The following is a 15790-nucleotide window of genomic DNA, read 5'->3' on the forward strand; positions in this document are numbered from 1 at the left end:
GTTATTTGGTAGGGAAATGTACATAGACACACACACACACAGACATTTTCACTTTTATTGATATACAGATTTGTAAACCCGTGTGTGCCCTCCTCAGCAGCTGTAAGAAATGATAACAGAAGGCAATACAATGTAAAGGTGTAATGGATAAACAGAACCTGAAGCAAATTAAGATATATAATGAAATAAAAAGTAATTTGCTGTTTGAAACACTCAATAATAAATCAAGATTTTACAGTTAGAAAGACCAGACGAGTGTGAAATTGTTTTTAATAAATATTGCTATTTATTAAAAATAATATATTGTTATTTATTAAAAATAATATATTGTTATTTATTAAAAATAATATATTGTTATTTATTAAAAATAAAATATTGTTATTTATTAAAAATATTATTAAAAATAAAATTGTTTTTTAATAAAATAAAATTGTTATTTATTAAAAATAAAATTGTTATTTAATAAAATAAAATTATTATTTAATAAAAATAAAATTGTTATTTAATAAAAATAAAATTGTTATTTACTAAAAATAAAATACTGCTATTTATTAAAAATAAAATATTGTTATTTATTAAAAATAAAATATTGCTATTTATTAAAAATAAAATATTGTTACTTATTAAAAAATAAAATCTAGCTATTTATTAAAAATAAAATATTGCTATTTATTAAAAATAAAATATTGCTATTTATTAAAAATAAAATATTGCTATTTATTAAAAATAAAATATTGCTATTTATTAAAAATATTGCTATTTATTAAAAATAAAATTGTTATTTATTAAAAATAAAATATTGTTATTTATTAAAAATAAAATATTGTTATTTATTAAAACTAAAATATTGTTATTTATTAAAAATAAAATTGAACTTTTTTTTAAATTTTGGAATAGTAAAATATTCATCTTCAGGAAATTTGACAGTATGTTTTGTTTTTTTTGTTTTTTTCTTTCTCTTATATGCAATGGTAGTGATAATCTCTGGCATGACTTGAGATGCTTGGAGTTGTCAAAATGATGTTTATTTTGCATGTATCGTGTTCTTACTTTCGTCAGCATGGTTATATAGAGAATCTGTATTGTAATATTTTGGGAAGCCTTCCCTTCGTCAGACATGCATTCGACTTTTAAACATACATATTTGTTTGTTTGTTACAGTTTTTTCAATCTTATGTGACCGATGTACCAAACCCTGAAGAATTATTTAATGAAATTACCCACTTGGATTTTACTGGACAAGGTTCAGAATTTTTAGAGGCTGTAAGTAAAATCTACTTTTATTTAAAAAATTAGTTATTTTGATAGGTGTTTCATAAAATATGTAATATACAAAGAATAATATTAAGAACTTATGTTCTCATAAGTTAGTTTATGACTTACATCATTCAATCTTATTTGTACTTCAGCAATCTTTCCATCATTACATAAATGTTTACCGTACAGTTTGCACGTGTCATTTCCAATAAACACATACCTAACTTTATATAGAGATAAGCATCTTGCATCATATGCACTCAAATTTAGACCTCTTCCGCGGTGGCTTCAAACTGTCAAAAAACTAGAAATTTGTGTATGCATTAAAGGCACATTCTTAAAATCATGTAAGTAATCAAACTTCATTCCATTCATCATTGTCAATCCTCTCATAATATTCTCCATCATTAAACTGACAATCCATCCAGCTTGTTTAACCATTATCCTTGAATGGCCTTTGTCCTTGATAAGTGGCCTGCTTTGTTCTAGTGCCTTTGACTTGTTGGTCTAGAGGTCTCCTCCAATTCACTGTTTTAACACCTCAATGTATTTAATACAGCTATCTATTGCAGTAGCTTCTTTACAAGGACTGCAAGGCTGTGGAACTCTCTACCTGCTCACCGTTTTCCTTCTACCTACAGCCTTGGGATTTTCAAAACTAAGGTCAATAAGAATCTTATGTCTTTGCAATAATCAACTTTTGTTCTTGTTAGCTCCTTACATCAAGTGGCTTTGTGCCTTGTCTCGAGCTATTTTCATTAAAAAAAAAAATCATATCAGCCTTTTTACATATGTATACGATCGCTGTTTTTTCATTCTTTTTCATGTGTGACCTTGACTTTTTATGGTCGTTGATTTTCTGTTTAACTTGAGACAGATTCACTCGTGCATAGAACACAATGGAGACTTATTCGCGTTCAAAGGTTTTATTTAGAAAATGGTTGAGTACTTGTACACCTTTGCCACCATGCTGAAATAATCTTATTTTGAAAGCCATTCTTAACATGGGGAGGGTGTTTTGTAACTATTCTGTGCTTCCACCTAACAATTTAATTAAAAAAAAAAAAAAAAAAAAATGGGGAGCACTTCTGCATGTCCGTGACATGAGGCGAATGTGTGTATTTTAGTTTCGGGAACCGCCGACAGATGTCACTTGTCGGCTAAAGAACAGGGGTCGATAACTCTTCCTTTTCTAAAAGTGCGTGCATACTAAAATTATAATTTGCTACATTTTTATACAATCTTTCTGTACAAAAAAAAAACACAAAAAAAAAATTATTATTAAACCTCTTTAAATGCGTCATATTTTATGAATTATATTTTGTTACATTTTTATACAACCTTACCATAAAAAAAAACAAATAATTCTAAAAACAATCTAGAAATGTTTCGTGTCTTCATCATATTTATTTTATTTTCAATTATGAATCGATCATTGAAAAGAAATTATATGAATACATTAAAATTATATTTTGTGTATTTATTTTGCTATTATATATTTTTTGCGTTATCGTAAACACTTGTTTATATTTGAGGTTTACATAATGGCCGCTAGACATCAGTTCTCTTTCAAAGAACGGGTTGATAACTCGGCTCTGTTGCTAATATGTCACTGACATGCAGAAGTGCCAAAAAAGGTATTATGCAGCTTGAATCTAACCTGAAATACTGTTTAAAAATAGCGCATCAACAAAAGAGCACAAGCACCAATGTTTGTTCACAGGAGGAGAGACTTGGTGATTGAGAGACGCAGATGGCATCATCAGGATGGTATTGATTTGTTTAGTTTCTCTCTGCATTTTCAGAACGCAAATCATCTCTCTCACTTCCAGCTGTTTAGAAACTCTGCTCTGTGCTCCCCCACCCCCCAAAAAACATATGACATAATCTTTATCATATCATTACAACACCTGCATTTCTAGCGCATTTGGTCTCGGGAGCTAACATTTGAACCACTACTTCAGTCACATTAGCTGCAGTTGAGTCTATTTCCATTTTCCACCAGGATATCCTGACATGTACTCCTTGCCGACATCCATACTAGTTCAAATAATCTCTGGCATAGGGTCCCAATATATAACTGTTAGATCAGATTCCACACTAACATGAAAAAATACTTTGCATTGATTCCATTACATAATTAAGTTAATTTAAACGTAACTATGATGCACATAAACATTTTCATGCCGGCGTTTATACGGCCTTCCTTGTTTTCTTTCTATCATCCCTTCTAGGCATATCTTAGATTATCCAGTTTCAGATCTTTTAATATGCCGAAGAGTTTTAGTATCTTGCTCTTGATTACTGCAGTGACTGGTGTTATTCAATTAAATATCTAATAATTCTTGATTACTGCAGTGACTGGTGTTATTCAATTAAATATCTAATAATTCTGCTTGTCTCTTCCTGAATTACCTCCCTTTTCTTTAGCACAACAGTAACAATGGCAGGTGCTTGTTTACATTGGTGATCTTTTAAGCCAACGCATTTTAGGTGAAAACATTACTTGCTTACGAGTATGGCGAAATTAGTATAAATTCCAAAAATTATGAAAAATGATCCAGTAGAAAAATAATTATAAGTACGAATATTTTAGAATTCCATGAACAAAGCTTCTTTCTTAGAACTGCACGCCTGTGGAACTCTGTTACGTCGTCCTGCTTCCCACCTGACTACAACCTGGATGTCTTCAAGTCCAACGTTAACAAATTCCTAATGAACCGCCCCCTTAAGTAAACACTTCATCAAATCTCCACACTAACGTACTGTACTTGCAATAACCCTTATCCCTGAGTGGCTTCCGGGCCTTGATAAGTGGTGACCACCATGTAAAAAAAAAAAATAATTTATCAAATTATCGCGTTTTATCGTCTGTTTTAGTTTGGAAGAGTTGTGTGGCCAATTCAATATGACAAACAAGGGAGATAACCAACTTAAACACTTAAATTAGGCGTCCATCACATGATATATCTGGGAATGTAATTGTGGTTAATTTTCTTATTTAACATACTCCTAGCACATCATCTACTGAATTAGTTTTCCGTAATTTTTGGAATTTATATTAATTTTGCCATGACACGTTAGTATGTAATAATGTTTTCACTTGAAATGTGTTGGGTTAAAAAAAAAATCGCCAATGTAAACAAGCACCCAATACCAATCTGCAGGTACTAAATCAAAGAGAGATACGTCATCCAAACTCTTACTACTTGTAACGACATTCACCCCAGGTTGGTTGAGCTAGCAGCTTCTATTTAATTTTACTGCATCACGAAAAGAGGCTGGCTATTGCCAATGTTGAGATGAGCAACAGTTTTCATTACGTAGGTAGACCAACAATCGTTTCTGCATCTTGCTTCACCAATTTGAGGTGACTGACGCAGTGTTCCAGCTTTGATGAAATCACCTTGTTGACCTCAAAAATTAAAATAGCTTACTTGTTTACGAAGAAACCAAAATGCATTGTAGTGCATTTAATTTCATGAATTATTTTTTCATATAGGATTTTTAAAAAAGCCTGCTTTTGTACTTAATCTATTAATAGTATATTGAAAATAAAATGTGAGTCACATGTGAGGAAAAGTCCTGCAATTTTATTAATCTATATACACATACAAATTTTATTAATCTATATACACATACAAATTTTATTAATCTATATACACATACAAATTTTATTAATCTATATACACATACAAATTTTATTAATCTATATACACATACAAATTTTATTAATCTATATACACATACAAATTTTATTAATCTATATACACATACAAATTTTATTAATCTATATACACATACAAATTTTATTAATCTATATACACATACAAATTTTATTAATCTATATACACATACAAATTTTATTAATCTATATACACATACAAATTTTATTAATCTATATACACATACAAATTTTATTAATCTATACACACATACAAATTTTATTAATCTATACACACATACAAATTTTATTAATCTATACACACATACAAATTTTATTAATCTATATACACATACAAATTTTATTAATCAATATACATATACAAATTTTATTAATCAATATACATATACAAATTTTATTAATCAATATACATATACAAATTTTATTAATCTATATACACATACAAATTTTAATCTATATACACATACAAATTTTATTAATCTATATACACATACAAATTTTATTAATCTATATACACATACAAATTTTATTAATCTATATACACATACAAATTTTATTAATCTATATACACATACAAATTTTATTAATCTATATACACATACAAATTTTATTAATCTATATACACATACAAATTTTATTAATCTATATACACATACAAATTTTATTAATCTATACACACATACAAATTTTATTAATCTATACACACATACAAATTTTATTAATCTATACACACATACAAATTTTATTAATCTATATACACATACAAATTTTATTAATCAATATACATATACAAATTTTATTAATCAATATACATATACAAATTTTATTAATCAATATACATATACAAATTTTATTAATCTATATACACATACAAATTTTAATCTATATACACATACAAATTTTAATCTATATGCACATACAAATTTTATTAATCTATATACACATGAAAATTTTATTAATCTATATACATATGAAAATTTTATTAATCTATATACATATGAAAATTTTATTAATTTATATACATATGAAAATTTTATTAATCTATATACATATGAAAATTTTATTAATCTATATACATATGAAAATTTTATTAATCTATATACATATGAAAATTTTATTAATCTATATACATATGAAAATTTTATTAATCTATATACATATGAAAATTTTATTAATTTATATACATATGAAAATTTTATTAATCTATATACATATGAAAATTTTATTAATTTATATACATATGAAAATTTTATTAATCTATATACATATGAAAATTTTATTAATTTATATACATATGAAAATTTTATTAATCTATATACATATGAAAATTTTATTAATCTATATACATATGAAAATTTTATTAATCTATATACATATGAAAATTTTATTAATCTATATACATATGAAAATTTTATTAATTTATATACATATGAAAATTTTATTAATCTATATACATATGAAAATTTTATTAATTTATATACATATGAAAATTTTATTAATCTATATACATATGAAAATTTTATTAATCTATATACATATGAAAATTTTATTAATTTATATACATATGAAAATTTTATTAATCTATATACATATGAAAATTTTATTAATCTATATACATATGAAAATTTTATTAATCTATATACATATGAAAATTTTATTAATCTATATACATATGAAAATTTTATTAATCTATATACATATGAAAATTTTATTAATCTATATACATATGAAAATTTTATTAATCTATATACATATGAAAATTTTATTAATCTATATACATATGAAAATTTTATTAATCTATATACATATGAAAATTTTATTAATCTATATACATATGAAAATTTTATTAATCTATATACATATGAAAATTTTATTAATCTATATACATATGAAAATTTTATTAATCTATATACATATGAAAATTTTATTAATCTATATACATATGAAAATTTTATTAATCTATATACATATGAAAATTTTATTAATCTATATACATATGAAAATTTTATTAATCTATATACATATGAAAATTTTATTAATCTATATACACATACAAATTTTATTAATCTACTAGCTGTACCCTGCCACGCGTTGCTGTGGCTCAAATTGGCGCAATGGAAAAAGTTCCAAAATGAGGAAAAGCATCCTTGTTATAGTTTTAATTTTCCATTTCGTATGGGTACACAGTTTTTGTTGTTCCATTTTCTTAGCTGATATAGAGATTTTCTGGTTTAGTGACTCTTGAATACGTAACATAAATTGTCCATGTGAAAAAACAGTCAGTGTGTAACTGTAAGCCACACAATTGTAAAGATTGTTCCCTGTGCTTTGTTGATGGTTATTGCAAATGACAATAAACTTGGAAGGTGCAATTTCCTAAAGTATAATGATGTATTCGGTGGAATCATAGGAATGCATGGAATGAAGATATATTCATCTGTAAAAAGTCCTGTTATGATTATTGTTTCTATGATATTATTTAATTTTTTTTTACTGCAAGCCATGTGCCTTTGCAAAGCTTGGATTGGTTTATATTTCACAACATGATAATTAGTACGCCAAATTTCAGTTGCAATACATGCGGTGGCATCCCTGGCAAATATAGCTGTTGGATAATTAACCACTTTATCTGCTTTCACAACAGTGTCGATGGATTTGTATTTGACTACCTCACTTGGAATTTTACATTGAATGATAGCGTGGACGTCTTTGTATTGACCTGCAAGAATAGTTTGTTCACTCAGTCAAATGGAATTCTTATGATTTGAATATCTGCAAAAACCTTTTAAACTAACTCTTCTTTTGATGAAATAAAATTACAGAAGTTAAAAGTGATGCAAAAATTTATGTGTGGATCGAACAGTCTACAACTGGACATGCATATTTTGAGTTAAGTTTAATGTCTTCACGTGGCACAAAAAAAGTAGAGTATTTGAGGCAAGCACTTATTTCATCTGCTGGTGTTGATTGAAGAATAACAGGTAACATTTGTCTGAAATCTCCTGCAAGCAATATTACTGCATTCCCAAATGGTTTGACATTGCCACGCAAATCTTGTAAGGATCGACCAAGAACCTCAAGTGATTTTTTGCGTAACATTGTGCATTCATCCTAAACAATAAGTTTGCATTTCTGCAATATTTTTCCCCATATTGGATGTTTTGGAGATGTCGAACATGAGATTTTTGAAAAATTGAATTTTTCAAATAAATAATTCTTCTACTTGGCAGCAAGGTCGCAGGTATTCCTCATGCAGCAAGGACTAAGGCTATGTCATTTTGTTACCGAATGGCTGTCAAAATCAATTTAATTAGAAAGGTTTTACCAGTTACTTCTGGTGCTGTTCAAGGTAGCAGTAAATTCCAAGTAACTTCTATTCTCACAGTCAGTAAATTAGGTGACTAAAATAGGATTTATCCATGTTTTGACAATGCCTTATTCACTGTAATTAATTTAGGAGACCAAAATAGGATGAGGGATTAGAGATGGACAGATAGAGAGGAAGATATATAGATAGAAAAGAGAAAGTGAGAGGAAAATAGAGAAGGAGATAGAGAGATAAAGGGATTGATAGATAGACAGAAAGAGGGGGAGAGTTAGAAATAGAGAGGGCGAGACAGAGGAAAGGAGAGAGAGATAGCAGGAGTTAGAGAGAGAAAGGGGCTCAAAGAGAGATGAAGAGGGTGATATAGAGAGAAAGATAGATTGAGAGAGGGAAAGGGAGAGATGGATAGAGAGAGATATTAAGAGAGGAAGAAAGAGGGGGGAGAGAAACAGAAGGTGAACTACACTTCACCGTTTTTTTCCTCGTTCAGTAGAGAAGAAATCTTTCGAGACTGAGGCAATTTTAATTTTTTGTTACTATCCAGAGTACCCTTCTTTCTTTTTTTTTTTTCAGGAGCTAGATTTTCCACACATTAGAAACCGACCAGGTTCTCTGTACTTTCACCTAACAAATTAATAAAAGAAAAAGATATTGTAAAATTTGAGTTTAGTGTGAAAATACTATTTTAAAAAATAGCACGATAACATAAGTGCCACTTTAGGTACTCCTTGGGCGTTGAGTTCCATGGCGACCAGCATAATTATTTAATGGTTGCTCCCTTAATACCCTCCCCCTAGTCAAGGCTAATGCATATGCATGTAACATTTTTTTATTTACTGACGTTGGCTTAGTAACTAAACGATTTATTGATAATGTCGTAACCCTTAAACACATGCCAGAAGATTTAAATTGGTTCATTATTGTTGTAATGAAAAAAAGTTTCATTCAACACAAAACCAAAAACACATATTAATGATAAATGATTTATTATTCTATTCATTGAAATTTACTAATTTTTAAAAATAAAAAAAAGTAAAAAAGAAAAGTTAATAAAAAAAAATAGTTGCTTATGTGCGCATGTAAAAATGTTTGTAAAAATGAGAAATTATTTTAATCATTTAAAAAAACTTGGTATTTTTTTTTTTCTTTTAGATTAGGTCCACCTTATAATCACCCCCATTCTCCTCATCTTAAGAACAGCTTCCGGAATAAACACCATTTTTGGAGGGGGGGGGGGGTGAAAAAATATTTGCAAAATGTAACTGATATTTGTTGTCCGCATACCCACCCGAAAATACTATTTAAAAAAAAAAAGGAGGGGTTCAGTGCCCGTTGCAGAGAAGTAGATTTATTTATCAATAAAAGTCATTTAAAAAAGAAAATTGTGGAGGTGGATCTAAATGTAAATATTTAACCCAAAAATTATCCACCCATGTAAATTAAAAATGTCTGTAAAAGTGAGAAATTATCAATACATGGTTTGGTTTTTTTTGTTTTTTTTTTTAATATTCATGAAAAGAGTTAAGCCAACGTAAGTAAATACATGAATTACAAATGTTTGTAAAAGTGAAAAATTATTAATATATGTTTAGTAACTTTTTTCTTTTAATATTCATAAAGAGTAAAACTTTTTTTCCAATATTCATGTAAAGAGTTAAGCCAACGTACATAAATAAATGTTTGTAAAAGTGACAAATTCAGGTTTAGTTACTTTTTTTATTCATGAAAAGAGTTAAGCCACCGTAATTAAATAATGTTTGTAAAAGTGCGAAAGGCAACGTAAGTAAATAAATGATAAATGTTACGTGCGCATGCGTTAGCCTTGACTAGGGGGGGGGGCTAAGGGAGCGACCATTGAATAATTCTGCTGGTCGCCATGGAACTCAACGCCCAAGGACTACTTTATTTTAAATATTTATTTTCCAAAGGACTGTTTGAATAAATCAAGAATGAATAAAATGGTGCTTCTATCCTTTATTGCCGAAATTGGAGACTCCATTTTTTTTTTCACGCATTTGCTATCCAAATCTAGGGGAGACATCATTATATGGCCAAACGATTGCTTCCGGAAAAGGAAAGAATAAATTTACCAAAATTAATATTATTACTTCCAGAAACGTTAAATTAAACTAAAATTATCATTTATTACTTCCAGAAACTTGGTAAACCGATATTACTGGAGAAAATGAATCTTGACAATTCAAAAGAATATTTAAAATTATTTATTTGTTCGAAAAAAAACAAAAAAATTAAACTTCCGGAAAGAACTATGAAAAAAAGTAAATAAAGTGAAAAAGAACATATATCCATAATTATTTAATTGGAAATGTTTCGATTTAATTAATGAGAATGGGGAAGTTTTTCATGAAACATTTTTTTTTTTTTATTAAAAACAGAAAATTGAAATGACATATTCATAATTGTTTAAACTGGGCGAACGCCATTTGAAAACCAAAACAAAACCAAAACATTTATTAGTTTGGTTTGTTTTTTTTGTTTAATTTTTCGTTTGTGTGTGTGTTTTTTTTTTTTGTTTGTTTTTTGTTTTTTTTGTTTTGTATTGAACAAATGAATAATTTTATACATTTTTTTTTTAATTAAAGCAACTTTGAAAGGCCAACAACAAATTAATTTAAATGATTGTTTTGGGTTTTTTTTAATGGAGAAGTGGGTTGTTTGTTATTTTTTTTACTGGGAATCTAAATATAATTGTAAAATCATTGATTGAAAAGTTTGCATAAAAAATATAATTTTAAGAAAACAATTTTGAAATGAAAGCAACATTGGACTTTTATAAAATAGTTCTTTTTTTTTTTTTTTTTGTGGTTTTTTTTCCAACAAATAAATAATTTTAAACATTCTTTTGAATTGTCAAGATTTTTTTGCAATAAATAATAAATAGCAACTTCATTAATTTTACGACTCGCCCCAGCATATTATAAACACCCTAACCTCCCCATGTTAAAACGGCTTTCGGAATGAACACTCTCAACCTCCCCATGTTAAGAACGGCTTTCGAGGTCTGTGGAAGGGCGTGTTTAATTTGAAAGCCGTTTTTAACATGGGGAGGTTAGGGTGTTTATAATACGCTGAGGCATGTCGTAAAAATGAAACAGTTTAGAAAAAGTTAAAACAAACTTTTTTATGTCAACAATACCGTGAAAGAAACTAAACAATTAAAACGTAATGTTTGATGAGTGAAAAGCCTTAAGATAAACAAAGGAAAAAAATTGGTAAGATACATAAATTTAAAAAATAGGAGATTTTTTTTTTTTTGTGCTAATGCAGAGAGTAATCCACGCTATTTTTTAAATCGTATTTCCACGTTTAATTAAAGTTTTATGTTTTTTTTATTTTCAATTGTAAGGTTAAAGTACAGAATAGGTACAAAACACTCTCCCCCTCCCCATGTTAAGAATGGCTTTTTAAATAATGTTATTATTTCAGCATGGATCACTCTCTGCATGAGTACCTTTTTTTTTTTTTTTTTACTTGTAATTCGAGAATAGTTGAAACGGAAGTTACCAGAAATAAAACCGGGCAGTCTCGCAGAAACGACTTACGAAAAATATTTTTATTTTAATTAATATTTTTATAATTCGCAATGTTAAATTATTTTAATAACATGCAAACATTCATTAACTTTACAGATAGATTTTCTGAAAATTTCAATTAAATTGGTAATGTAGAAATATGGTTTTATCGATTTAGAACGAACCAAGAATTACATTTTTATATATATAGATATACACATACAAATTTTCTTAATCTATATACACATACAAATTTTATTAATCTATATACATATAAAAATTTTAATAATCTATATACATATACAAATTTTATTAATCTATATACACATACAAATTTTATTAATCTATATACACATACAAATTTTATTAATCTATATACACATACAAATTTTATTAATCTATATACATATAAAAAAATTTTTAATCTATATACACATACAAATTTTCTTAATCTATATACACATACAAATTTTCTTAATCTATATACACATACAAATTTTCTTAATCTAGTTACACATAAATTTAATCTAGTTACACATACAATTTTTATTAATCTATATGCACATACAAATTTTATTAATCTATATGCACATACAAATTTTAATCTATATACACATAAGTTTTAGATTTTTTATCGCTGTGACATTGATATTAAGTCTATTCTTTTGTCCCCTCGACTAAAGGAGCTTGGACCTGTAAATTCACCCTTGTCCATTCACACTTTTCTCAACTACAGCTTGGAATGCTGAACTCCGTAATTTTTTTATGCCTCGTTCACTGTGCACTTACGGGGAACGATGCATACTTCACTTGTTCTATTTAAAAATTATTAAAGCAAACTTAATATACTCTGTCATGAATATGCGAGCGACTTCATAAAGGTTAACTAATTTGTATATTCATTTGAAGAACAAGCGTTCATTAATTAATTATTCATTTTTTTTATGGTTTCTTATTAGATGATCGGTTTATTTAACTATTAGATTTCTCTTTATGCATAGTTTCTACATTATGCATAATTGTGTAGAACTTAGGATGAAAACGTCATAACACATGGACATGTGTTTTTTATATGTATATAAAATTGACCTTGTGTGTGTGTGCAAAATGTCTCTACCAAACTCCTCTTTGAATATTTGGTCTACATATTTGAAATTTGATATATAAGGTATTTTAACCTTGAGAACACTTTCGATTTGGTTTTTAGCCTGTAAAAATAGCTGCTATGAGGTCCAAATTGGAAAAAATCAGTTTGTCTTAGCAAAAGTAAATCAACTATGTTCTGAGCATGTGTGTATTTTCAGCTTGAAGTCACTTAACTTTTAGCCATTTTTTTATCCATCTGATTATAGCTCAGATGATAACAACTATGGCTGGAGAGCTGAATGTTTTGGTTTTGATTCCAGCTAGTGGCAATGCAGTCATTTTTTTTTTTTTTTTTTTTTTTAAATTTGAAATCATTACTACAGGGTGGAACGATAAAAGCGTCGCCCTAACGAAAACAACACTACAGCTTTATTTTACAACTTTTATTGAAAAAAATCAATTCAGGTAATTTGATTATGTAGTAGAGCTGACATCTATTCAGTGTAGCCGTCTTCAGTCTTAATCACTGTCTCAATACGGGTTCGGAACTGGGAGCATGTCTTTTCTACAAGCATTGGCAGGAGTTCGGCGGATTGGCAGTTATCAGGCTGGCTTTGGTGTTGTGGAAGGTCATGTTGGTGTTCTCGACGTATAACCAAATGAAGTATCCCAGCGGGTTGGTGGAGGGGGGGGGGAATGAGAGAAGTGTACAAAGTCGTAGAATTCCTTCTGAAGCCAAGCCTGGGTCTCTTTGGACTTGTGGGCTGGTGCCTGTTGCCACTCCTAGTGTTTGCCAGTGGCCACCTGATTGCACCAGAGGATAACCACACTCTTCAGCACATCCAGGTACACTTTGATGTTGGCTTTTAAACCAACTTCGAAGATGTGAGGTGGCATTTGAAACCAAACCAAAGGCCACAACCATGGCCGGAAACTTTGTTTTTATCATCCTGGGGTTGTCCCTGTTATTCGTGGCAATCCAGCGATGCATTTTGAGGATGCTGGCAATGGTCCTGTTGTCATAACTCGGATCGATAGAAAGCATGAGTTGTACAGAGGCACATCTCTGAACTTGATCATTGAACACTGTGTCACTTTCAGACATGATAGAAGACATCTGACACTCCTAGGATTTGTACACAATTGGCCAACTAGTAGATGGTCTGCAACAAAAAAAGAAAACCGGTTTTCATCAAACAGAAATGGAATCATATTGTCTTTTCTATAGCAACAATTTTATTGTTCCACCCTGTATATATATTGGGGATCTAATAATAAGAATAGAGAATTGTCTCTATAATAATAAATAGGAAATTTGCATAATTAAAATATCATATTTAAACATATTTTACAACCAGGCAACACCTGCTAGTATAAAAGAAAGATAAAACTGAATATTTTTATGACGTTGTGTGTAAATCTTGACATAAATTTTTAGACTTTATTTTCATTCGTTTGTTAATTTGTAACTAATTTGCTTTCATTCTTTTTAATCTGCTTTATTTTTTCTCTTCCAGGTCCGACATTTTGATGAACAACAAAAGAAAAATCTTACTGTTCATGGCCATAATAAAAAAGACTATGCTTTTGACTATTTCTGGGAGCAGTCAAAAAAACAGGCAAGCCAAGTTGATGAGGATGACGGACATCTGGAAGAAGAGGAGGAAGATGCTTAAATTGTTCTATTTTTTCTTTCATTTTTTTTTTTTTTTTTTCAGTAACACAAAAAAAAAAAATCCAAATCAAAGATCCTTTTATATATTTTCATTGGAGGAAAAATGCTTAAAAATTTGTCAATGTTTTTATAAAAAAATGGTACTTGTAGTTTAATCAAGATATTAAAAAAAACATAGAAAAAAGGTTATCCGTTATGGAACAAAGTTCTCTGAAAAAAAATTTCACTTAATTTCATCAAGTATTTTTTTTTTTTTTCGCTGTAAAAAAAAATATTATGATACCTAGCAAAAGGTTCGATTTTTAGGAAGAAAATCTAGTAATAAAGATGGGGAGGGAGTCTCAGTGCTTTACATTGAGTTATCTCTCCGTGGCATGTTAAAAATTTCCATAATGGCTGACTTAAACACGCTCTCATAAAAACGTGTTTTTCCACTGTAAAAAAAAAAAAACTACTCGATCAAATTAAATGAAATTTTTGTTCGGAGATTTTCAGTCCAGAACGGATATGTACAATATATAATTTTTTTTTCGATATTTTCATTTTTTAATGTCTTGATTAAACTGTACAAGCACCAAAAAATAATTAAAAAAAAAAAATACTTATATTTGCTTGTAAATCAATCAATATTTTCCAAAATTAAAAGTTATTTTGATAAAGTACATACAACCTCTATGAAATGATTCCAATTAATTTCATCTTATTTCATAGCTTATGTCCGTTATTTTCATGATGCCGACAACAGATCAAAACTTGTAAATGACAAAAATTCATCTGAGAAATGTTGCATTCTTTTAAAAAAAAAAATGAGTGAAATGACTTCAAAATGACTTAAAACAAAACATTTTGGATGCTTCTTCGTTATTAGAATGAAAATCAAAATTCATTAAAAACTTACGATATCTACTTAATTATCATGACGAAATTAGTAACATATCCAAAAATTACGAAAAACAGTAAAGTAGAAAATTATTAATGAAAATACTTTTCAAAGTAAATTGCACATACTTAAATAGTATGAAGTCAGGGGAAGTAACTGCAGTTTGTCTTGTTAATGGCGGATATCACTGAACCATGAAATCATCAAAGTACATGTTTTATGTAACAATGCAGTAATATTAAACTAATTGCAACATGACAGTTAAGTAAATAATGTTGTTTTTGAAATTGGTATAAAAAGTAAGTGTATACCATTGGTTTTTAATGAAAATTCTTTTGGATTTCGCTTT

General features: G+C 28.1%; 1 protein-coding gene across 1 annotated transcript in view; it reads left to right on the plus strand.

Moving 5' to 3' along the window:
- LOC145293931 (serine/threonine-protein kinase RIO3-like) overlaps positions 1–14983 on the plus strand; it is a 50706-nt gene extending 35723 nt beyond the window's left edge. The window contains exons 10-11 of the mRNA XM_080140757.1: positions 1162–1263; positions 14404–14983. Of these exons, the coding sequence (XP_079996883.1) occupies positions 1162–1263; positions 14404–14562 (261 nt within the window). The 3' untranslated portion in view covers positions 14563–14983. The remainder of the gene's footprint in view (positions 1–1161; positions 1264–14403) is intronic.
- Positions 14984–15790: the final 807 nt, after the last annotated feature.

This window comes from Euprymna scolopes, chromosome 15 (assembly GCF_053919585.1).
Source record: "Euprymna scolopes isolate OS-2025 chromosome 15, ASM5391958v1, whole genome shotgun sequence".
NCBI classification, from domain to species: domain Eukaryota; kingdom Metazoa; phylum Mollusca; class Cephalopoda; order Sepiida; family Sepiolidae; genus Euprymna; species Euprymna scolopes.